Here is a 25808-nt window from a genome sequence, read left to right on the forward strand (position 1 = left end):
GAAACCGAGAGTGGTGGGTGAGTTCTGCTTGTAGCTGGTCTGGAGGGGGCTGGTTTCATCACACAGACATCCTGGAAATCTGAGAAAGAAAATAATGACTTTCCAAACCCACTTTGAATTATTTCTTTACCTGTGTCAAACTTGCCAAGTGACACCTTCTGAATAAAAGAGAGAGAGCAAAGACCCTTTGTCCCTCACAACACGGGGGGCCAGGACTGTTGCTATTTATTCCTTGTTGTAAATTGTTGCTATTGTAGGCTCTTGGCAGCTGAGCTTCTTGCCCAGCACTGCTTCAATCAAATGTCAGAGCTAGGATTTGACTTCAGACTCTTGATGACAAAATTCACATCTTTTGTACCTTGACTTGGGTATCTCCCCTTCCCTCCCAAACCACCCCTGCAGGTCTTTGTCAATCAGGGGTGGTCTGGTGGTTCTCCTGTCTAGAGGTGCCCAGCACATCTAGGGCTGTGACTGTGGCTCCCAAACCACCCAAAAGTAATACATACCCCAAATCAGGAAGTACAAAGGGGTCCCTGCCCACGTGCTCAGCCCTCTGCTAGGTGCTGTAGGGAAATAGTCATAGGATAATGAACAACAAGCTTATAAAGCAACAGGGCTTAAATCACACAGTATCTGAATCGCAGAACTGGAAAGGGAGAGAGCCAGAGTTGCAGACCCAGAAGCTGAACCAGGTCTGCTGCACTCTAGGACCCGTGCTCCTGTCCCTGGTGGCCAGACTGTCTCACAATAACAGTGCTTTATGATCTACACAGAGACACTGAGGCTCAGAGAGGTGAAGTCACTATCAAGGCCACACAGTGGCATGTGGTAGACTGAAGGACCTCTGCCTGATTCCAGATGCCATTTCCTCTGGCCGTAACTACCTGCTTTCCACACTTCTACGCTCTAGTTCTAAAGAGGAACTCCAGGCAGTGGAGAGGGTTCCTGGGTCACACCAGGTAAGTTTCATAAGAAGAAGAGGAACAAAGGACGCCTCTGCACTGCTGCCAGTGCCCACATCAAAGAGAGCAGCCTCCTTCCCACCAGTTCACACCATCTCCCCAACCCCCAAAGTGCTACTTACATATTCTTTAATGTCCTTGGATTTCACAGCCTTGTAGGAATAATATGCAGGGTAAAGGGTGCCAAATATAAGCCTGGAGGGAAGAGAGAAAGAAAAAAAGAGAAATGTGACTTCATTCATCCTATCTGATGGGAAGTGTCTCTATGCAATGCCAGGAACAGTTCTCTAGCTACAGAAAATGACCCTGTGGGCCTGAACTATTGTTTCTGAGGCCCTGAATGTCTTCTGCTCCTCGCTGAGATATACTTAGGAACCTCCTGTTACAGCTCCACAATCTGTAAGTTTGGCAACACAGAATGGTGATTTGGGGTCTGGAAGCCAACAAGGGGTGGAGGTGGGTAGCCAACCTGAGCAGCCAAGACCAGGGAAATTAAAGGTCAAACTTTCCTCTCCTGCTAATGCCCCTGTGATACTCTATAAAGCTCACTCACACGTTGGGCTTCCTTCACCATTAAAACCTTTTCACTGAACGTTCCTTCCAGTTTCACTCCTCTCATACTTGGCTTCAGCATCCTGCTGCTAGAATCAGCTTTTCAACTGTAAATCCATTCAAGCCAACCCCCTGCTCCTGCCACACACAGAGCCACCTGCATTCATCTGCTTCGCACTGCTCTGAAGATGAAGAAGCAAAAGAACAGCAGTGTGGCTGGGCATCAGCTCTCCCTCACTTCATTCTCTCCACTTTGCACCATCCCCCCACCGAGCCTTTGCCTGTGCTGTCGTCCCCTGGAGTCTTCCTTCCACTTTCCTTGGCTTGTAATGCATGTTCATCAGATCCCAGCTCCATTGTGACTTGTGCGTGGAAGCTCTCCCTGACCTCCTGACTAGGTCAGTCTCCCCACTGCCCTCTCACAGACCAACATGCTCTTTTACTATTGTTTGGGTGATACTTTATTTGACAGGATCTCCCAGTTGGACTGTGAGTGCCTTCAGGGCACAGAATGGACCTGTTTTATTCAACAATGTATACCCAGCACCTACCACATGTAGGCTCTCAATGGATATTTTTAATTCTATGAATTGCCAGAATGTTGGAGCTAGATGAGTGAGTCTATTCACCTGACAAATAAGGTCACTCCCAGGTGTCAATTCAGGTGCCAACTGAGTGGGTACAGGAGGTGCACTGCCCCCCAGCCCACAGGAGCCAACATCTGTGACAACCCACAGAGATTCCAGGGTCCCTGCAAGGAGACCACACACTTGGGAAGCCCAAAGCCCTGAGAGTCCAGATGCAATTTACCCACAGTGCTGTGGCCAGGTAACACCCTGACATTCTGCATTCGTCAGGTTGCCAGGGAAAAACAAAGCTAGCTGAACTGAGTCATTTTCTAAGATTCTGGAAGGGAAGGGGTTTTGACTCACACAGGCCTTGCCCTAAGTGCTTCACAGGCATCACGTCAGTCCTCAGACTGCCATGGTTAAAGGAACCTCTTTCACGGACAAGACACCAACACAGAGCGTTCGTCGCCTGCTTGTCTAAGGTTCCATCTGAAGACTGGCTGACGTCTGCCAGGGACCTAGCCAGGCTCGGAGAGCAAGACCATCCCTGTGAAGGCTGGGATTATGTGTGGGGAGCAAAGTAAGCCAGCAAAGGGGACAACGAGTATCTGAAAAGAAGGGGAAAAATTAGGACTCAGGCAAAAGAGGAGGAATTTAAGAAAGAGAGGGAAGGCACCAGGCAGGCTGAGGGGGACTCAGCCTGGGGAGGCCCGCAGGACTCAGTTACAAGCCAGCTTGGTGAGGAAGGTCCTCCCAACCGCTCTGCCTGCCCCCTCCGAAGCATTCTCAGATACTAGAGGGTCTGCTTTTCTCCTTGAGGTCTTTCCTGACCTCATCACCTCCTGAAGATCAGGTTCTCCTCTCCTTCCTGCATGCCACAACATCCCCCTTAGACCTTCTCCATACCACTTGCAATGGTGTATTCAATGCCTACCTCTGCCACATGGTATGTTCCACAAAGCCAAGGAGGGGGTCTGTCTCATTCATGACCACACTCCCTGGGCCTGGTGAGTGCTGGATGACTCGACAGGGTTCACTGTGTGAGGCTGCAGAGTGGTTAGGTAAAGGGCAGAGTCATCCAGGGCACATTCATGACCTTGGGACTGAGCTCTCAGCAGCAAGGGAGATGCCAGAGGGCAATGGCTGATTCAGCAAAGCCTCAGGCAATGTCCCCTGAGCTCCTCTGGCACAAATGCCCCGGTTTAGCCACATCTGCCAGGGAGGTTTCCAGGCCCCACCCTGTGGCAGCGTGTGACCAGCAGTAGAGATAGGTGTAAAGTACATAGCGACTCAGCAGCTGCTTGATTGGCTCCTCCATGAACTCCCGTGAACAGCAACACCTCTGAGTGGTCACAGAACTGGGAAGCCTCCGAGTGTGCAGACAAGGAGGACTGTGCTCCATCTGCTGGGCTCCTGATGTGCAGTGGCTGCCAGTGTCCCCCACCTGACAGCATAGGGACAGCAGGGCAAACTTGCTTTTTCAGTCCCTAAAATCTCAATAACCCCGTCATGTAAAGGAGCACACTTAGCCATTTCACTGCTCAGGGAAGGGAGAACAGGATTAAAATGGCAAGTTCCTCTAACTCTGCTTTGGAGAAAAGAAATAACAAAAGAAGCAGGTCCAAGCCAAAAGGGTCTGGGACCTGTGTCCATGCAGCGCCCTTGCACCGCCCTTTTCCACGTGCCCCACTGCCTTCTTCCCCAGCCCCATGGCCCACCCCTCTCCCAACCTCCGGATCTCACAGCCAGCAGTTGCAAAGTCAAAACTGTGGTTTCCCTCCTGTTCTTTGTCCCTCCTGGATCTTAGTGCATGATCTTCCCACAACTCCACAACATTTTTTCCTGACAGTCTCACTAAATCCTTTAAGATTCATCTCAAAAAAGCCACTTCTTCTGGGAGTCTTCAATCACTTGTCCCTCAGAATTTCTTGACAGTCTTTAAGTCTATTATAGCCCTTATGTAGTAATAGTACTAAAACATTAAAAGTAATGATTTAACTTCACCGAGTACTACTAATGCCAAGCACGGCTCTACACATTGCATACTTTGTCTCACTTAATACTCTCAACAACTGTAGGGGATAAGAATTCTGTGACTCCATTTTACAGATGAGGACACTAAGGCCCAAGGAGACAATGGCCAGGAGCAGAGTTGGGATGTGGAACTGGGCAGCCTGGCAATAGGGCCTGTCTCTCTCCTCCCAGGCTAACTGTGCTGGCTGAGTCAGTCTCCCCGTCCAGACCATGCAGTCCTAGGTGATCAGTGGGATCCCCAGTGCCTGGCACAGCCTCTGTAAAATGTCTGTTGAGTGAATAAAGAACAAACAATAGCAATCTCTCTCCAAGGAACTTAAAACACTTGATAGATTCACAATACTCTCTATGAGACCAGGAGGAAAGCGGTACCATACTTAGGAGAATCTGCAGCTACTTATGTGCTCCCCATCAGCCCCAGAAGAGAAAGGGAGGAGGCGTGAGTGCCTCCAGAGAGGAGCCCAGGATCTGTGCTAATACACTCCTCCAAGTTACTGATGAATCGTGCCTCGCACTGCACTTCGCAGCCTTGGAGCACTGACCCACGTCCCTTTCACTGTCATTTACTGTCACTCTGAAGCCCTCCACCCATAACTTACTGGCTCCATTTATCTGTCTGCCACATTTCTCCTATCTTTGCCCGTCCTTCCTCCTCTTGCTCCAAGTTTGGGGCCGTCATCCTGGGTTGCCTCCCTAACCTCCTCCAGAGCTGTAGCATCCAGAAGGGGCCGCAAGTCTCCTGTGAACACTGTCCTCCAAGGCAGCAGTTCCCAAGCAGGGGCAATCTCGTTTCCCAGAGGACATCTGGGCAATGTCTAGAAACACTGTGGTTGTCACAACTGAGGGAGTGCTGCTGGCATCTAGTAGGTAGAGGCCACGGATGCTGCTCAACATCCTACAACGCACAGGACCGCGCACAAAGAAGGAATTATTCAGATTAGAATGTCAATACTGCCGAGGTGGAGAAACCCTGCTCCAGTGAGCTGTTCCCATTCCCTGGGCCATGGATTCTTCACCTGACCATCAAGGGCAATCTGCCCTAAGAGTTAAAAAACAATGCCAATGGCCGAAACAAAATAGCAAATAGGAAAGAATAGTCCAAAACGGCAAAGACCACACACCTACCCATTGGCCAAGGTCAGGGAAAACACACTCTGAATCTCCTTATTAACCTGCTGAAGCTCTGGACAAGGAAAGAGAGGTACTGCTCATGTGCATTAACTGTAACTGTGACACCAGTTACAGTCACTGAAGAGGGCTGCTCCCCATTCCCCACGGCCCACAGAGGAGCAATCACTAGCCAGGGGCTCGGCTACAAGCTGTGGCACTGTGGTTGCTAACTGTGGCCAATTCCCTGTAAACCATGAAACAGACAATATTTTCCACAGTCTTCTGAGGCATGCTAATGTTAGACAACATTTCCCAATTCACAATAAAGTTGAAAACTTTATTTTAAAATCAATGTTAGCAATATTTTTTTGAAATTAAATTTACTATAAGAAAAATAACAGGACTATTTGTTTTTCATAATGTGACAAAACAAATGGAATTTAAGAACTGACTTACGGACAAGATGGAGGCGTATACAGACACGCTGCTCTCCCTTCACAACTAAGAAGGAATACAACTACCTCAAAACTAGAAACAACCAGAAGTTCCAGAAAATCAAACTGCATAGAAGTCCAACAAACAAAGATATAAAGAAGAAATACTCATCCAGACAAGTAGGAGGGGCAAAGCCGGGGCAGAAAGGATGCGGTGCGGTGGCTGCAGCAGCAGCGGCAGCGGTGGCAGCAGCAGGTCAGCAGAAAGTGCAGTCACACGTTTTAAAGTCAGGAGGAACACCTGGGGAGCATTGCCAGCTCCTCACCAGACCTAGCAGCTCACGGCCCCAGCACCGGGGATAATCAAGCCTCATTGATTCTGATTGTGCAGACCAGTAGGGGTTAGGGTGAAGGCAGAAACTGCCAATCTCAGCAGAGCCCACTTGTTTAAAGTGCCCCCATGGTCCTAGAATGTCCACAGACCCACCCACCCTGGGAACGATGGCCAGGGCAGCAGCTAGAGGGGAGCTAGTCCGGTGCAGAAGTGGGAGAAGGGCCTGGAAAAGGGGTGAGTGCTGGGCAGGCAGCATTGCTCCCTCTCGGACCCCTCCCTCACATACACTGCCACAATGTGGTGAAACAGGTCGCCCTGTACTGATGAATGCCTAAGGTTCCGCCCCTCGCAACATAACAGGAGCGACAGCTCTACCTGGGATGCAGAGGCAAACAAACACTGGAGCCTGTGAGAATGAGGAGGCAGAAAAGTATGGCCCAAAAGGGGGAACGGATCAAGGTTCCAGTGGGAGAACTAAGCGACAAGGAGATAGCCAACCTAACAAATGAGGAGATGGACAACCTAACAGACACAGAATTCCAAACACTGGTGATAAAGATGGTCACAGGCTTGACAACTATGCTTGAGTACAGCAAACGCATAAGAGAAGAAGTGAAGGCTATGCTAAGTGAAACAACGGAAAATCCACACAAAACCAATGGTGAAGGGAAGGAAACTGGAGTTCAAATCAATGATTTGGAACATAAGGAAGAAAAAACAGTCAACCAGTACAGAATGAAGAAACGAGAACTGAAAAAAATGAGGAAAACTTCCCAAATTTTGTGAAGGAGATGGACATACACGTCCAGGAAGCATGGAGGGTCCCAGGCGAGCTGGACCCAGAGGGGACCACACCGGGACGCATCATGATTGAGATGCCAAAGGTGAAAGATACAGAGTCCTGGGGGCAGCAAGAGAGAGGCAGAGAGTTGTCTACAGGGGGGTGCCTATAGGACTATCAGCTGATTTCTCAGAGAACACTTTGCAGGCAGGAAGGGACTGGCAAGCAGTATTCAATGTGATGAAAGGCAACCAGGATTACTCTATCCAGCAAAGCTTTCATTTGGAATGGAAGGGCAGATGAAGTGCTTCCCAGACCAGGTAAAGCTAAAAGAGTTCATCATCACCAAGCCATTATTATATGAAATGTCAAAAGGACTTACTTAAGAAAAAGAAGATCAAAACTATGAACACTAAAATGATGACAAACTCACAACTATTAACAACTGAATCTAAAAAATAAAAACAAAATCCAACTAAGAAAACCAGAATAGGAACAGAATCATAGGTACAGGGATCATTTGGAGGGTTATCAGCTAGGAGGGGGGAGGGGGAGAAATGGGGATATGGTGCAGGGATTAAGAAGCATAATCAACTGGTACAAAATAGACAGGGGGAAGTTAAGAATCATATAGGAAAGGGTGAAAGAACTTATATGCACGACCCATGAACATGAACTAAGGGGGTGGGATTGCTGGAGGGAAGGGGGTACTGGGCATAGCAGAGCAAAGGGGGAAAAAAATGGAACTACTGTAATACCTAATCAATAAAATATACTTTAAAAATAAAATAAATAAAAAAAACTAACTGGTACACCACATGTAGACTTCTGGAATGCTTAATTTCTTGACCTGGGTGGTAGTTATGCAGAATTTGGTTTTATAATTACAAATGTATATTAAACTGTACACATATGTGTTCTATGTACTTTTCTATATGTGTATGTTCTATTCCATATTTTTAAACATTTTTTTAAAGATTTTATTCATTCTTACAGAGAGGGGAAGAGAGGGAAATATTGATGTGAGAGAGAAGTATTGATCAGTTACTTCCCGCACACACCCTAACCAGGGACCTGGCCGCAACCCAGGCATGTGCCCTGATGGAGAATTGAAACAGCAACCTTTTGCTTTGTGGGATGATGCTAACCCACTGAGCCACAGAGATTAGGGCTTTATTTCATAATTTTAGAGAAATGGTGTGCCATATCCAAGAAAATGAATTTGCATAAAGTCTTCCAATTTGCAGAGGCATGCTGCTTCCTGCGCATTGAAAGGCATTAAAATTTACACTGATTACACTTTGATCTTTTTGTTCTAAATGAAATTAAAAATATATAATCTTTAATTACAGTCCTCTGAAGATTTTTTTCTAAAAGCTTATGAATCAATGTCTTTTATCACTTTCTATCAGAATCAATCTCCAGGACCATTTTTGCCTTCTACTCTAACAGAGGATGCTTCTTGATTCTTGAGCTCCTTTTGACATTCCAGTAAATATGCTATAATTTTCAAAATGGAAAAATTTAAAAACATGACAGATATATTTAAAATTTCCTATGTACTCTTTCCTGATACATTCCACTTACTCTTTCACCAAAATAACCACTATCCTGAATTTAGTATTGATCATCCTCACCATTGTTTTCATTAACCGACATAAGCCATGCATAGGCAAAAAAAAAAAAAAAAAAAAAACCCAAAAAACTGTTTATACCTGTTTAAACATTATATAAATGGAATCATGTTTTTGAAATGTAATCCATGTTGCTACTTGTCTTTCTAGAACTGTATACTATTTTATTATGTGAATATATCATAATTTATTTATTCATCCATTCATCCTGATGCAAATTTAGGTTCTTTCCAATTTTTCACTATTACAAATAGGACTGTAATGATCATTCTTATGCACATCTCCTTGTGCACATGATTCCTTCTTTAGGGTATATATTTATGTGGAACTGCTGGGTCCCGTGTACAGCATCTTCCACCAGATAATGCAAAACCACCCACCACAGGTTGTACCAGTTTCTATTTCTCCTGCGTTATAAAGGGGTCCTGATACTCTCATTCTTTCTGAACTGATATAGTCAGATTTTTATATTTTTACCAGTCTTACGGATATGAAATGGTACCTCATATTTGTTTTACAAATAAAGTTAAGGAACTTTTTATACATGTTAGCCATTTGACCTGCTTACCTGTCCTATTTATATATGCCCCCATACATCATTAAATTGTTTATATTTTCTTACAGATTTTAAGAATTCTTTGTGAATTCTGAGTATAAATCCTACCGTGGATATATGCATTACAAACATCTTTCCCCAATAAAAAGCTCTTATGATTTGTGGTACCTTCTGTTGTATGGCAGTTTTAAATTTTATATGACAAATACATTAATTTTTTTAATTTATTTTTTATTGTATTTTTTCCATTACCATTTATCCTGCTTATACTCTCTCCCATCCCACCCAAACCCCTCCCCACCACAATCTCAATCTTTTCTTTTATAGCTTGTTTTTAAATATCTTGTTGAAGAAATCCTGATCACATATATTTTCTCATGACAGTTTTTAATGTTTGCTTTTTCACTATTAGGTTTTAATTCATCTGAAGTTTATCTTTATGTATGTTGTGAGTTATAAATTCACTTTTATTCTTTTCTGTTCCAGTAATATTTACTAAATCCCATCTGTCCCAGTAATATTTACTGAATCCTTTCCCACTGATTTGCAGCTCTACCCGTCACATATAAAGTTTTCCAACATGTACAGTTATTATTTCAGCTCTCCATTCTCTTCCACTGGCCTGCCATCCAGCCATATATCCTGACTCCCATAGCTTTATAGTAAATTATCATGTTCTTAATATTATCGTGCCTATTCTTGGTCTTTTGTTTTTCTATATGAATTTCATGATAGCTTGTCAAGTTCCAGGAACTTTGGATTTTGACTGGAATTGCACAGAATTTATAGATTTACTTAGCAAGAATCACCATGTTTATGATATCAGGTTTTCCCTTCATGCACATGATCTCTTTCATTTCTTCATCTTCTTTAATGTCTTTTCACAATATGTGATAAGTGTCTCTATAAAGATCTTGAACATGTTTTGTCCTAGGTACTTCAGGGGTTTTTGGTGGTACCGTAAATTTATAAAATTAGATTTTCTATTGGTTATTGACGGTGTTCAGGAATGCTACTGATTTTCCATGTTGATCTCAGAACCACTAATATTGCTGCAATCAGAGCACTTGGGAGTCTCAAAAGCATTACACTAGTGAAGGAAGCCAAACTCAAGAGTCAACATGTTATATGATTCCATTTATATGTACTTTGGAAAAGGAAAATTTATAGAGACAAAAAACAGATCAGTGGTTGCCAGGGCGAGGGGTGGTAGGAAGGGCTGATTATAAAGGAGAGTGAAGGAATTTTAGGAAATGGTAGAACTGTCCTGCATCTTAATTGTGGTGGTTGTTACACAATTGTATGCATTTATCAAAATCAGATTCAAAAAGCACACTAAAAAGAGTGAATTTTACTAATTATATCTCAACCTGACCTTAAAAAAAAAGAAGCATTTAGAGAAATACAGTCGTAGAACTGTGTGTGTGTGCATATTTCCAAAAATGGACAAAGGTGACCTGGGCATCAGCCTCCAAGCTCTGAGACAACTTCCTCATAGCAGAGGGGTCCACCTGTGGCAAAACAAGGATTCAGGAAAACCATATGCACCACCAGGGCCTGTTAATACTATGGCTCTGAAAGGCCTATCTTCAGATATGCTATGGATCCAGGTTCTACACACACCTGAGCAAGCGGATCTTTACACACTGCCACAGGGGCCATCCTTACTCACAGTGGTTACCCAGAAGCTTACGCTGGGAAGAGATGCTCAGGCTGGGCGCACAGCTCAAGGTTCCTATGGCACAGCTAACCACCTGGGGTTTGGTAGCCACAGGTCCCAACCCTTGGGCCTCTGTTTCTACTTACCCACCGTGACTTTGTAAAAGGCTAGAAGGAGAAAATGTGAAAGCAGTAGAACTGGCCCGCTGTGCATTTTGGCTCTTTGGTGATTATATTATGATGATTTACAAGCTATTATTTATTTATTGAGTGCTCATATGTGCCAGCAACTGCACAAACTTCTTTACAAGTATGATCATTTCTAAGATGCATATAACCCTGTGAGACAGAGAACATTACTTTCTTGTAATGCAGAGGAGGAAAATGAGGTTTAGTGAAATGAAAGAAACTAGTTCAACAATTAGTCAGGGGAGGAGACCGCACTTAAACCCAGATCCATGTGACTCCACTGCCTATGACACACAGCCTTTTTGAGTGGACTCAGAGCCTGCAGTAATCAATAAATGAATGAATGGGACCAGGAGAGAGGGAGGGAAAATTGCCTGCTTCCTTGCCTAAGAGAACTCCAATCTGGCCCCGTATTATATATTTACTGATTCCAGGTGACAGTATAATTACAGACTTCCAAGCACATAAACTGTTCACACAAATGAGGCTCTCTCTTGGCAGATCTCAGCAAAACAGAAACAAGCCATGTCCTTCTTTCTCGCCTGGGCATGTGAATCTGCTGACCTCTCTCTGTAGTCTTTCTTTTCACAAGCTATTTCAGGCCCCTACTTCTCTCTGAAGATTTGGGACAACTAATGCATACAAAATTCTTCCTAGGAAAACCCCCCTCACAAACATTTCATTTGCTTATTTGCTCATTCAGTCCACACCACAGCTCTCTCAGATAACAAGGTTACTTTCCCATTAACAAATGAGAAACAGGCTCAGAGTGTGCAGGCCTTTCCACTATGCAGTAAGGTTCAAACCCAGACTGCCCGCCTCGAAATCCACAACCGTTCTCCACCCCACACTGCCTCTCTTAACACAGAGAGGGGGTTTTATTGCTTATTTAGACCTGTGAGTAATCTATGCAGCAAAAATCCCACTTTAAATTGAATTACAGAAATACCTTCAAACCCAACTTTTGTGCTTTTGCACAAAATGGAACATTATGTAAATTTGCAACTCGAGCTGTTAAGCATTAAACTCCTCAATCCAACCCACTCAAATCCTGCTCAAGTGTCAGTCTGAATATTGTTTAAGTCTAAATTGTAGAAATTTCTATTTTTAAAAATCCAGAAGCTAAGCTTTCGCATTAGCCTGGGTTTGAATCCACCTCCACCACCGGACTAGCTGTGGGATGGAGGGAGTGTTTCTTAATTACTCTGAACTGGTTTTCTTGAGTGTACAGACAATAACTCCCACTTTCAACAGCTATGATACTATGCAGGTTAAACAAGGAGACTATATGTAAAGATTTTAAATCCTAGAGACACCACAGAAGAATGACACACACCAATGCCCTTCCCTTCTACAGAAATAGTTCTAATGTCAATTCTTTTAACCACATATTTTTCATTCAATCCTTAAATGTTTGTTGAATACCTACTGTGTATCCTTGGAGCTCTGGTAGGGAATACAGCCAACAAGCAGATAATGATACATATCACAACCACTGTGTTGAGTCCTGCTGTGTTTTGAAAGAAGAGAACAGCTTCCTGGACAATGACTGCCCTGTAGCTGCCCATCTCCCAGCAGATGCTCCTCCCCAGCACCTGAGAGCCAGGGACCCCACCTTCAACCAGAGTTCCCTGGTAAAGGGTTATAGTTTTCTCCTTCTGGTGGACTTCCTCTAAAGCCCCCTACAAGCAATATATTTGGTATGAGGAAAAGATTGCACTATTAAAAAGGGGGTGAGGCAATAAATGTGACAGGCTGTTTCAGCTAGACTTGTGGAGGGTGACACTTGTAGGGTGCCTGTGGGGTTTTCTGGGGACTTCTCTGCTCAGCTCATGCCCATCCTGGCTCCCATGTGGCAGGCACTATTGTCCTGCCCAGCCAGCTTAGAGCTCTGCATGATGTCCAGGTACCTGTCTGTGGGACAGTATCTTAGGGCTCAAGGAAAGGTGAGGGGAACAGGACAAACCTTTACCAATGCCCATCAAGTGCCATACCAGGCACTGATCCCAACAGCAGTCAGGTGAAGTTGTGACTATTATCCTCTTTTCTCACAGGCGGGACCTGGGACTTAAGGAGTTGCATTCATTTATTCAATAGGTTATTTATTCAGTACCTACTCAGTGCCAAAATATGAGTCCAGCATAAGATCACAGAGTTGCTAAGAGGGTGAGCTTCGTTCAAAGAGTCTGCCTGGCTTCAAATTCCTTGTTCTTTCCAATGTAACGTAATACCTCAAGAAGATCAGAGACTCTATCCTCAGGGTGATCAAAAAGTGGCTGAGATGCCAGGTATATCAGAACAAGATATTAATAGTAGGCCAAAGCTCTGTGGACTAAGTATTGAGGCAAAAGCCTCTGATGATGGGCCCAAGTGCCTCCCCCATTAGACTAGGCGTTCTCTGTGGGCAGGGACTGGGCTTTCCCCATCTCAGCATCTTCAGTGCTAGGCACAGAGTGGGTGATACATGCAACAGCATGGATGAAATACAAGTGCATTATGCTAAGTGAAAGAAGTCAGACTGGAAGGGACACACACTGCATGACTCCATTTATATAACAATCTTTTTCAAAAGATAAAACTATACAGATAGGAAACAGAGGAGTTGCCAGAGGCTGAGGGTGGGGAGAGCAGCTGACTACAAAAGGGCATGGGGAAAATCTTGGACATGATGGAACTGTTCCATATTTATATTGATGGTGTTTACATAACTATGCATTAATCAAAGCTCACAGAAGAACTCAATTACAGTAGTTCCTCTCTATATTGTGGTTCACTTATCGTGGCCTCACTATATCATGGGATTTCAAAAAATATTATATTTAATTATCACAGATTTTTTGCTATATCATGGGATTTTGCGGTACTGTATACATATTTATATGCGTAGTATTTATGATTTTAATGATTTTTGCCTAAAAATGTTCAATATATAAAAAATATAATAAATGATTCTAACATTAAAAGAATATTAAATCAAAATAAAATACTGCACTGTTTACAGTATGTATTTTTTTGCAGACAAACACATACATTACACTGAAAACAAGATGTACGCTCAAGCTCGTTTGCCTGTGTGAGATTGTACACGGCACACGATTGGCTGACTGATGGAAGGCAACCAACCAGAGCATTGTCTTGTGTATCCTGGGCGCTGATTGGCTCAGTAACTGTAGCATCAGTCTGTCTGCTATCCTGCACTGTGCACATACCTTCAACATCTCACCTTGTCCACTTTACTCCTACCTCCGATTGCTGTGCGTAGTTTTGCTCTGCGGTGTTGTGTTTTGTGAAATTTTCCTTAAAGACTGAATTTTTTTTTTTTTTTTTTTTGTAATAATTGCCAGTTTTATTTCTCTGGCTAAGAGATCCAGAGGTGATTTGAGGTTTACATTTTAATAGTTTTCATTTCATCAAGAGGTTAGGTGCCCCCAATTGACCTTATAAGATGGTTAAATTACTTCTCTTATTTAAAAAATTTTAATTCTGCGACACTTATTCATTAAAAAATATATATAAGCAGAAAAACTCATACCATAAAAAAATAAGAATAGTTAAGTTTTTGATGTATGTATGTATGTATACAAACGCGCACACACACAATTTAGGATTTTTATCCTACATAGTGTGAGTTGATACTAAATATGCTGCTTTGTAACTTATGTTTTACTTTATAATATGGGATGAACATATTTTCATGCATTTGTGTGAAACTTCCCAATTGAAAACTAAGACCTGGAGAGTGGGTCAAGATAAGAAAATCCAGCAAGATGCTGGTAACAAGGAAACTACCTAAAACTAAATTCCACCAGATGATTAAAAAAAAACAAAAAACGAAGGTAAAAGACACATCAGGAAATGCTAACAGAAAGAAAGTAGGGACCAGATTCTACTATCAGATTTAAACAAAAGAAAAATAGAATCAAGGCCTAAAGCACACAGGATAAGGACATCTGCGTGAAAGTCTTTGCTTCCAATGCATCATCACAAACTTGTTTCTTACTCTTCTTATTTCTTCCCTAAGCCTTTCCAACTCAACTACTCCTCTTAGCATTTCTTCTGGGTCCAAATGCCTAATGGGACTGTCCTCTTTAAATCCCTGGGCAGGTTGAGTTAGCCCATTTCTAAGGTTTCCTTCTGCTTCTTGGCTTACACCTTCTTCGGAAGATTGAGGATTTCCTTTTGCCTCCTGTGGTACATCTTCTGAAGGGCAGTCTTCCTCGGCCTTTGACATGTTCTGTGGTTTTCCTTCATTTTCTTTGGAAGACTTTTGCATGTTGAGTATTTTTCTATGATTTCCTTTTTTAATAAATTAATCCTGGAGGGATCCAGGGAATTTTTCTCCTTCTTCCCTCACTCGATTTGTGTCACTCCCCAAAGATTAAGAGTCCTGAAAGGACCTGGGCCACCTTTCTCCTCCTGCAATAAGGTGCTGCTTCAGGGAAAACCTAAAGACTGAATTTATTGCAAGCCCTACAATGCCACCCAAACGTTCTTCATCTTCTAAGGATTCTGGCAGTGAACCCAAGCGCCAGAGGAAGATGCTTACCATAAAAGAGAAGGTGGAACTTCTCAACATGTTGAAGGAAGCAAGAAGCTATGCATCTGTTGGCCACCATTACAGGATCAACAAGTCTACGGTTCATTATATAAAGAAGGATGAGAGGGAGAAACAAGATGACAGAGGAGTAAGTGAAAGCCACACTAACCTCCTCCTAGAACTAGTCTGGATTTACAATTTAATTTTGGAGAAATCGTCTGGAATAACCAACCAAACACTAACTGGAGAGAAGTCTTATAACCACGGAGAGACAGAAAAGGCCGCTACATCACAATGTGACCGGTAGGGAGTGCGGAGACGTGGAAGGGCTGGCTGGGCTCACACGGGTGGCAGCCAAAGGGACTGAGAAACAACTCAGCAGCCAGGGATTCCCCCTGAGAAGGGCAGGGTCTAAACCCCCAGCTGGGTTTCCCAGCCTACAGCAACAGAGTGGAAAGTAAAAAAGTATCCAGCTGAGAAAAGCAAAAAGCCATAGGGTTTCTTGCTAGCTGGAGAGAAACAGCTGGAAAAAAAGAGCTCTTAAGCGGATCACATATGAAAATATTTTGGCCCCCACTTACCCTGGGCTAGAGCGGAGAGAAGCCAGAGAGGACTGGAGACGCTCTGGGAGAGTTTGGTGTGGTGGCTTTGAGGGGAGAACCGGGGGAGCAGCCGACTGGGTCCCAGTGCTGACTCATCCCCAGTGCTGCAGGCAGACCATTTCCCACCCTCCAAGTGGCGTCAGCCTGAGGGGAAGCAAAGGCCCTGCCTACAGTAATTAAGCTGCCACACCCACGGTCCTTAAGCCTGACGGCTGATCAAAGATTGAATAGATTAACAACTAAAGAAGACAGACAAAGGCAGTAGATTCCTGGGAGTCTGCAACAGGCTGCCTAGGCCCAGACTGGTATGTGATCTGACGCCACCAGGGGCAGATCCAGGAAATGAAGATCATTCTAAGAAGCACCAACAAACAATAGGAGTCACAAAAATGGGGAGACAGAGAAACAACCCCCCATCGAAAGGAAAGGTAGAATCCCCAGAAAGAGTGCTAAATGAAATAGAGGGGAGCAAACTATCAGATATGGAATTCAACACATGGATTATGGAGAAGCTCAATGAGCTCAGCGGAAACTACAAAGAACTCCATAAAAACTACAAGGAACTTACTGAAAATTACACCAACATGAAAAAGGACATGGAAGCTATCAATAAGAGCCAGGAGGAAATGAAGAATACGATCTCTGAATGGAAGAACACAGTAGAAGGACTTAAAAGCAGGCTAGAGGAAGCAGAAGATCTGATCAGCGAGCTGGAGGACAACGTACACAAAAACTCCCAGACAGTGCAACAAAATGAAAAAAGACTGAACAAGAATGAAGAGGCTCTAAGACAGCTGCAGGACAACATGAAACGTAATAATATCCATATCATAGGAATTCCAGAAGGAGAAGAAGAAGAGCAAGGGATAGAAAACCTCTTTGAAAAACTAATGACAGAAAACTTCCCTAACATGAGGAGAGGAAGATTCACGCAAGTCCAGGAGGCACAGAGGGTCCCAATGAAGATGAACCCCAACAGGCCCACTTCAAGACACATCATAATTAAAATGGCAACATTCAAAGACAAAGAGAGAATCCTAAAAGCAGCAAGAGAGAAACAACTAATAACATACAAAGGAGCTCCAATAAGGCTATCATCAGACTTCTCAGCAGAAACACCACAAGCCAGAAGGGAATGGCAAAAAATATTCCAAGCAATGAAAAACAAAGGCCTACAACCAAGAATACTCTACCCAGCAAGGCTCTCATTCAAAATGGAAAGTGAAATAAGGAGTTTCCAAGACAAACGAAGGCTAAAAGAATACATCTCCACCCTACCAGCATTGCAAGAGATGCTAAAGTGTCTGCTTTAAGAAGATGAAGAAACAGAGAGGAACATGAGTACAAAGGGGGAAAATGACAATGAATAAGTACTGAAAGGAAGAAGGAACTTCTACCATTTGCAACAACATGAATGGAACTAGAGAGAATTATGCTTAGCGAAATAAGCCAGGCAATGAAAGAAAAATACCTTATGCTATCACCTATCACGGAAAACTAATGAACAACACAAACAAATGAGCAAAATTGAACCAGAGGTATGTAAACAAGGAATAAATTAACAGTAACAAAGGGGGAGATGGGAGGGAGAGAAGGGGTAAGAAGGGGAAGAGTCTAGTCAAAGAACATGTATAAATGACCCATGGACATGGACAACTGGGTGGGGACTGAATGTGGGAGAAGGGGGGGCAGGGTGCAGGGAAGCAAGAGGGGGAAAAAGTGGGACAACTGTAATGAAAAAACAAAAAATTTTTAGTGGGGGAAAAAAATGAAAATATAAAGAATGGAAATGCAAGTTCAGTGAATATTAGAAGGACAAGGATTTTCCTTCACACTGTATATTTTTCTCCCTATCTGATCCCTCCAGAGTTTGTCATTCTAGAGAAGTAAGTAATGACATAGGTTTCTTTGCATAAAACTAATAAGACCAGTTGTTAATAGAGGTTTGTTTGTTTTTTAACTAAGACTTTGACTGGCATGTCATGCCTGAAGGAGACATGCTTGGGCTTTGGTTGTTACCAAAAAGCCCTGAAGAACTGGGATTGACTTTCAAAGGTAATAAAAGTCCACAAGATAAAAGGTCTGGTACCTTGGATGGATGCATGGTCCATGGCAATCTTTCCAGGGAAGGAATGAAGGTTGTTTTCCTGAAAGATGGCTAGAAGTGATTTTAAAGCACAATGGAAAACCAGAAGGACTTGGAAAAGACAGGTGTTTACAGGCAAGGCTGAATGCCAGGTATGTGGTTCTGCTTCTGGGCCTTGAAGGGCAGACTGAAGGTCACCCTAAATGTTCCTTGAGTAAGTTCCAGCAAAGCGGAACTAAAGATCATAAGTGATCATTTTCTGCTCTTGTTGTGTTTATGCAAATGAACAGGATAAATTAAAAATTGACTTAATGCAGTCCCTTTAATGACAAGGAGGGTAATCCTAGGGAGAAAAATCAAGATTCAAGGAAAATCACATTGCTCAATGGTGGACTGTAAAGTAGTGCAGCTAACCGTCTTTAAGGTTTCTTTTCATTTAAAATTTGTTTTCATTTGAAAGTTAAACTATGTATGTGGCATGATCAAGGATGTTTAATTTACAGGCAAGAAGAATGTCAAGTGCCTTGCAACTGGATGTCTTTCCGATAAGACAGCCCTACAGATTTAGAGACTTGTATGTGGGTTATGTTACATAAATTAACATGTGTTTTCTGTTTTCAAAGGGCATAAGCCTACGATCTCATTGCCTGAGTGACTGTCTATACATATAGGCCTCACTTAATCCTGTCTGCATCGCTGCCTCCTGAGATTCAATGGTTTGACTGAACTAAGTGGCTGGGTTGGTGAAGAATGGGGTGGTCTGTGGGCTTCACTTTAAAACTGGTTTCTCTTTTCTGTCCTAATGGCTTGGACAGAAAGGGCCCAGAGGTCTGAGAGGGGGGAAACCTAAAATATTTCCCTCAGTTAAAACTAAGAATAATGGGCAAAACGGTTTTGGACAGGTGAGATGTACCTGGCACACCTTCCTCCAAAGAAGCCCTTCTTTTCCCTAATGTGGGACATTGAAAAATTAGTACCTGTCTTTTGTCATCTAGTGGTTATGGATTGAATGATGTCCTTTAACCCTGTTGCCAAATCTGTTGCCTCCAGAATACAACAAGGATGCCAGCCTGTTAAATCAAGCATGCCATTGTCCAGGGACAGCCAGCTGACCTGGAGTCTGCACGATCCTTCCCCATGTGGGAAGGCCACCCTCCCCTCCACACTCCCACTCTTATTAGGGATTTCTGGACCCAAGGGTATGTAGGACGACGACCATGTCCAGCTTGAAGCAGCTAGAGGAGCTCGAGACCTTCGCCCATTGTCCCTTATAAGATTATAAAGGGTCTTAAGTCTGAGAGGGAGGGGTTGTTATTTTTTATTGTTAAAATAATTAATTAATTTAAAAAAGAAGAATATATGAAAGGGTGAGGCAGGAGAGCTTGTATATACGACCCATGGGCATGGACTGGGGAGGTATTGTTGGGGGAGAAGGGGTGCTGGGCAGAGGGGAGCAAAGGGGAAAAAACTGGAACTATTATAAGAATATAATCAATAAAATATACTTTTAAAAAAAGATATAGTATAAGAAAGGGTGAAGGCAAAGAATTTATATGCAGGACCCATGGACATGAACTAAGGGGGGGTGGGATTGCTAGAGGGAAGGGGATTACTGGGCAGAGGGGAGCAAAAAGGAAAAAAATTGGAACTATTGTAACAACATAATCAATAAAATATATTTTTAAAAATTAAGTAAAAAAAATTAAAAAAATAAAGAAGGACAAGAAGAATAGCAGGTCTACGGGATCAGTGACTTTCAACAAAACAGCAAAGAGGGTGGTTACTTCCTGCAATGAGATCATTGTGAAGATGGAGTCTGCATTAGCTGTGTGGATAAACGATTGCAGAAAAAAGAATACCTTGCTGGATACAAACACCATCTGGATGAAGGCCAAGCAACTGTATGATCGTTTAGCAGCAAAATGGAATGGTCATGACGGTAATGAGAATGAAGAAGAGGACGACAACGACAATGCTGAAGCAAGACCTTCGAGTGCTTCTCCAACCAGACCAACCCCATTCAGTGCCAGCAAGGGCTGGTTTGACAAATTTCAGAAACGCTTTGGACTCAAGAGCGTTTCTCTGCATGGAGAGGCTGCCTCTGTGGATAAAGCTGGATCCGAGGAGTACATGAACAACACATTCAAAGACATCATCGAGGAAGGAGGTTATAAGCCTGAACAAGTTTTTAACATGGATGAAACGGGCTTATTCTGGAAACGGATGCCGTCTCGCACTTTCATTATGAAGGAAGAAGTAAAAGCCCCTAGTTTCAAGGCCCCAAAAGATAGGGTAACTTTAATCATGTGTGGGAATGCTGCAGGCTTTATAATAAAGCCAGGGCTTATTTATAAGTTCAAGAACCCAAAGGCCCTAAAAAACAAAAATAAGAATGTGTTTCCTGTGTACTGAATGCACAACCCTAAGGCTTGGATCATGAAACTCCTCACGACTGATTGTTTTCATCAATGTTTTATCCTGGAGGTTAAGGTTTATCTGGCAGAGAAAGGCCTTGATTTCAAAATGCTTCTGATAATGGGCCATGCTGGAGGCCATGCTGTATGATGGCATCCAGATAGACTTCTTGCCACAGAACACCACATCACTCATTCAGCCAATGGATCGAGGTGTTATTCGCTCTTTTAAGGTGCTCTACACTTGAAACGCCCTGCCAAACATTGTTGAAGCTATGGACTCAGATGAAGACTTCTTGCTAAAGGCATACTGGCATGAGTACACAATTGCATCGTATCTCCAAAATATTCAAAAGGCCATAAAGGAGATGAAGAGTGAGACTTTGAATGCCAGCTGGAAGAAAATGTGATCAGATGTGGTCCATGATTACAAGGGATTCTCTCCTGATGAAATCCATCACTCTGCGGTGGGTAAAGCCATGAAGCTGGCAAAAATACTGGGAGGAGAGACTTCTGGCCAAGATGGAGGCTTAGACGGACACGCTCGGTCTCCCTTGACAACTAGAGAGGAATACAACTACTTCAAAACAAAAGATAACTAGAAATTCCAGGAAATAAAACTACACGGAAGCCCGACGTACAAAGTTATAAACCAGCGGCACCCTTTGGGCAGGTAGGAAGAGCGAAAGTGGGTGGTGCTGTTTGCGGTCGCACCAGGGACAGCGGCAGGGAGAACAATCCCAGCGGCAGGGAGAACAATCCCTGCAGCAGGGAGAACCATCCCAGCGGCAGGGAGAACAATCCCTGCAGCAGGGAGAACCATCCCAGCGGCAGGGAGAACAATCCTGGCTGCAGTCAAACCCCGGCGACTCGCGACCCCAACGCTGGGGAAAGCAGCGACCACATCGCCTTGAACAGTGAGGCCCAGAGGGCAGGAGGACGGATCCCGGTCTCCTAGCAGAATAACTGCGGGAATCCATCTTGGACCCCCGCCCCCACACAAAGCACCACAGGGCTGCGAAATAGGTTGCAGATAGCCACTGGTCACTGGGCAGTGACAACAAAGCGCCGGTGAGAAAGGTTGCGGATCGGCGCCAGTCACTGGGTCGTGAGGAGTACACAGGCACTGCCCCCTATAGCCGGCCCAAGAAAACAAAACGCATCTGTCAAAATGAGGCAGACAACTATAGAAATCCCGGTGGCGCAGCTCACCAGGCAACAGATGAAGAATCTGACAGATGAACAAATAAGAAACCTGTCAGAGGCCCAGTTCAGGGCCATTGTTATCAGGTGGCTTACAGAATTAACAAAAGATCTGGAAAAAGATGAGAAAGAATTGAAAAACACTCATAATGAAAGGAACAAAACCATATACAAGACAGATGGTGAGGAAAAAAAATCCAGAGTTCAAATCAACAAACCAGAACACAAAGAAGGAACAAACAGTCAACCAGTGCAGAGAGAAAAAACGGGAAGCAAGGAAAATGATGAGAGGATCAGAAACCTCTGGGACAGCTATAAAAGGCCCAACATAAGAATCATTGGTTTGCCAGAGGGCGAAGAAGATGAACTAGAAATTGAAAAATTAAGTGAAAATATAATAAAGCAGAACTTCCCAAACTTGGGGAAGGAAATAGACTTACAGGTCCAGGAAGCACAGAGAATTCCAAAAAAACTGGACCCAGGGAGAACCACTCCAAGACACATTATAATCAAAATGTCAAAAGTTAAAGATAAAGAGAGAATCTTAAAAGCAGCAAGAGAGAAGAAAAGAATCATGTACAAAGGGGTCCTAATTAGACTATCAGCTGACTTCTCAAGGGAGACCCCGCAGGCAAGAAGGGACTGGCAAGAAATATTCAAAGTAATGAAAAGCAAAAACCTACAACCACGAATACTCTATGCAGCGAAATTGTCATTCAGAATAGAAGGGCAGAGAAAGTGTTTCCAGGACAAAACAAAACTGAAAGAGTTCATTAGATCCAAACCACTGTTATATGAGATTTTAAAGGGACTGGTTTAGAAAAAGGAAGATCAAAACTATGAAATCTAAAATGAAAACTGCATCACAAGAAACAACAACAGAAGCTAGGGAATTGAAACAAAGGCAAACTAAACAGGCAACGAGAGTGGAAAAAGAATTATAGGTATGGGGAACATATTGGGGGGAGGTCAACAGGGAGGGGGAATGGGGAGAGGGAGGGAGATGATATAGGAATTAAGAATCATGGTAGGAGGGAATGAAATAGACAGAGAGGTTGAGAAGAACTATATGCACAACTAATGGACATGATTTAAAGGGGGGGACAACTGGAGGGAGGGGCGCCACCGGGTGGAGGGGAGCAGAGGGAAGGGAAATTGGGACAAATGTAACATTATAATCAATAAAACACATTTAAAATAAAATAAAAATACTGGGAGGAGAGGGCTTCAGTGACATGACTACTGAAGACGTAAATACCCTGATTGATGTGCACTCTCAACTGTTGACGGACGAAGACCTGGAGGAGCTAAGTCAGCAAGTGAAGAAGAGGATGAGGAACAAGAGGAACAATGGGTTGAAGAAGAGGAGGAGATTGGCCTAACACTTGATTGTCTTGTAACCATGGTCAGAATGGCCAAAGAACTTCGACGAGTGGCTGAAGAATGGGACCCCCACATGGTTCGTTCGTTGCAGTTTACAAATTCAATTGACAGTGCCCTGTCAGTTTACAAAAACATTCTCAATCAGAAAAAGAAGCAGCGTCAGCAACTCCCCATAACTATGTTCATCGCTCAAACAAAGAGGTTGGTTACACCTACGCCTTTAGCAGAAGTTGAAGTTATGGACAAGGCCGAAGATACTACTGTACCACCTGAAGAAGCACATGATGAAGTGATGCCTTTGGAAGAGCTGTAATGCTCTTCTTTGCTGTGCAGTACATTCATCTCATCTTCATCACCTTCATCGTCATCAGTACTGCACAGCTAATTCATCATCTTCATCATTCAAGTTGTAGTATACATCATTGGTGAGAACCCATATAAAATTTTACAGTACTGTATACATATGTTGTTAAAGTTATGTAGGTTTAAGAGTGTAGAATATGTTTAAGAACATAAGTAGTATTTATAAAAGTGTGGAAAAGGTTAATAAGAGAGTGGGAAAGGTTAATAAGGGACTGGGAACAGTTTATAAGTGTGTGGGAAGGGTTTATAAAGCCTTAAAATATATATAAATACTAAATAAATGTAAGGTTCCTACTACGCGAATTTTCACCTATCGCGGGGGTGTGTGTGTCTAGAATGTAATACCCATGATAAGTGAGGGAATACTGTAAAAGGGTGAATTTCACTGTATGCAAATTATACCCTAATTTTTAAGTTGAGAGAGAGAATGAATACAAGCAGAACTAATGCAGTTCAAGCTTCAGGGCTCCTCAAATATGTGGCCCCAGCAGGGATCCCAGCAACGTGTTCACCAAATTTTTGATATCCTTTTCTGAAAAAGCTCCTCCTCTCCGTTTGAATGTTCCAGGCCCCATGAAACCTAGATCCACCCCTGAACACAAGTACAAAAATACACTGAGGAAGGAAGAATGACAGGCCTCCAAGAAGTTGGACTCCTGTGGGACCCTAGAGAAAGGCAAGCCCGGCTCTAGCAGACAGAGGTCAGGAAGACAAGCCATGGAGAGGAACCAGCATGGATGAAAGTGCAGAGGTTTTCCAAGGTTTTCAGTGACCACACAAGCATCAGGAGTTTGGTGGTCCTACACTATCGTCGTCGGCAGCCGTCCGTCTTGAGAGACGATGGTGTAGCTTCTTAAGAGTCTATCTGCACCGCCGAGAATGGCTGTGCCGTCCAACTCGGGAGTGATACGGTATCTGTCTCCTCCCGTGTTGAATCGACATCTTGTGATGACACTGGAGTGTCCTCTCCAGTGAAGCTGAAGCTACAGAGCCTGGGCAGGGTGATATGGAGGGTCTGCTGTTGCCCATGCAGCAGACCCCCCCCTCTCTTCGCAGCTGAAGGGTCCAAGGGAAAGACGGAGTCAATACAGCTTGGCTTCAGGTGCGCCGCAGGAGTTGCCGGTGTTGACTACAACGTCAAACCGCCTTAGGGACTCCGGCTCCGGATTTTCTGTCGGGGTTTACTCCCTTAGCCTTTCCCCTGAAGAGGTATGCCGCAAGGCAGCGGAGGTTTTTTGGAGTCAGAATTTTCCTTCTCTGATGTGCCCTGACTGGAAGATCGAACCAGCGACACCCGGTCCTACACTATACTTGTATGTTTACTACCCCAAACGTGTCATGGTGTGATCTCAGCCACACCAAGCCATTCTAGGCAGGTAGAAAAGCTATGACCAAATGGGATGTGAAAATTATAGATGAGGGTAAGCTTTAGGAAGCATTTATCATTCTTCTGCCTCCCTGCATAGCAATGCCACTCCCTACTGCCTTATGTACCTGAAGCTGAAAATGACTGGTGCTCTCTTTTCCAGCTTCCCTTGCAGCAGGAATGTGGGCCTGTGGCAGACATAGCTGCCCAGGTATGAACCCACATCCTTCTAACCCTATCACTTAGCTGTACTGAGGCTGCATCCCTCATGCTTATAGTCCTATGATACCACATGAACAAATACTGCCAAAGAAGGCTGGCCTTGTATGTTGAGTTACTGATTTCCTGACGGTTAAAATCATCCAAGTTCACAGAGTAGAATGTAGCTGAGATTTAAAAATAGTTCTGTCTCAAAGAGATAGTTACATACGCATGTACACAGCAGCATTATTCACAATAGTCAAGAGATGGAAAAAGCTCAAGTGTCCATTGACAGAAGAATGAATACACAAAATGTGTGTATGTATAAAATTCAGCTTTAAAAAGGAAGGAAATCCTAGCACACACTACAACATGGATAAACCTTGAGGAAATGAGCCAAAAAGGCAAATATTATGTGATTTGACTTATATGAGTGGACTACTACACATATAAGCCTAGTACTTACCTAGATACTTCTTGTGATAAGTCAAATTCAGAAATAAGAAGTGGACTGTGGTTGCCAGGGGCTGGGATATGGGGGAAATAGAGTGGTGGTGTTTAATGAGTACAGAGTTTCAATTTTTAATCTTCCAAGGTGAAAAAGTTCTGGAGATTGCGTGCACAACAATTTAAATATACTTAACCTTACTCAACTGTAAAAGTGGTTAAGATAGTATATTTTATTACATTTCTTACCACAATTAAAATAAAATAAATGATGCTTATGAACCAAAATTTCTTTATATGAATATTTGTTCAAAATCATCCATACTTTAAAATTTTATAATTTTCTTACAATATACCTAGTATATAGGCCATTAGCTCGTTTAATCCATAAA

General features: G+C 43.3%; 2 protein-coding genes across 6 annotated transcripts in view; both read right to left on the reverse strand.

Annotated features, from left to right (window-relative positions):
- The window catches only part of REEP1 (receptor accessory protein 1), a 107848-nt gene that overhangs the window by 52158 nt on the left and 29882 nt on the right, over positions 1 to 25808 (reverse strand). For all 5 annotated transcript variants that reach the window (XM_090281679.1, XM_090281678.1, XM_090281677.1 and 2 more), the window contains exon 2: positions 1085 to 1157. In XM_090281679.1, coding sequence (XP_090137805.1) covers positions 1085 to 1157 — 73 coding nt within the window. The remainder of the gene's footprint in view (positions 1 to 1084; positions 1158 to 25808) is intronic.
- Positions 14734 to 15087, reverse strand: LOC150006387 (transcription elongation factor A protein-like 8). Its single transcript, XM_090280320.1, has one exon. It carries the CDS (start codon positions 15085 to 15087, stop codon positions 14734 to 14736), a length of 354 nt encoding a protein of 117 aa, XP_090136446.1.

Source organism: Furipterus horrens, unplaced genomic scaffold, assembly GCF_987537825.1.
Source record: "Furipterus horrens unplaced genomic scaffold, mFurHor1.1.pri manual_scaffold_6, whole genome shotgun sequence".
Lineage (NCBI taxonomy): Eukaryota > Metazoa > Chordata > Mammalia > Chiroptera > Furipteridae > Furipterus > Furipterus horrens.

What these genes read in the sequence shown, in the direction of transcription:
- LOC150006387 (XM_090280320.1), bottom strand. Translation starts at nt 15,087, where the DNA reads ATGCAAAAGTCTTCCAAAGAAAATGAAGGAAAACCACAGAACATGTCA.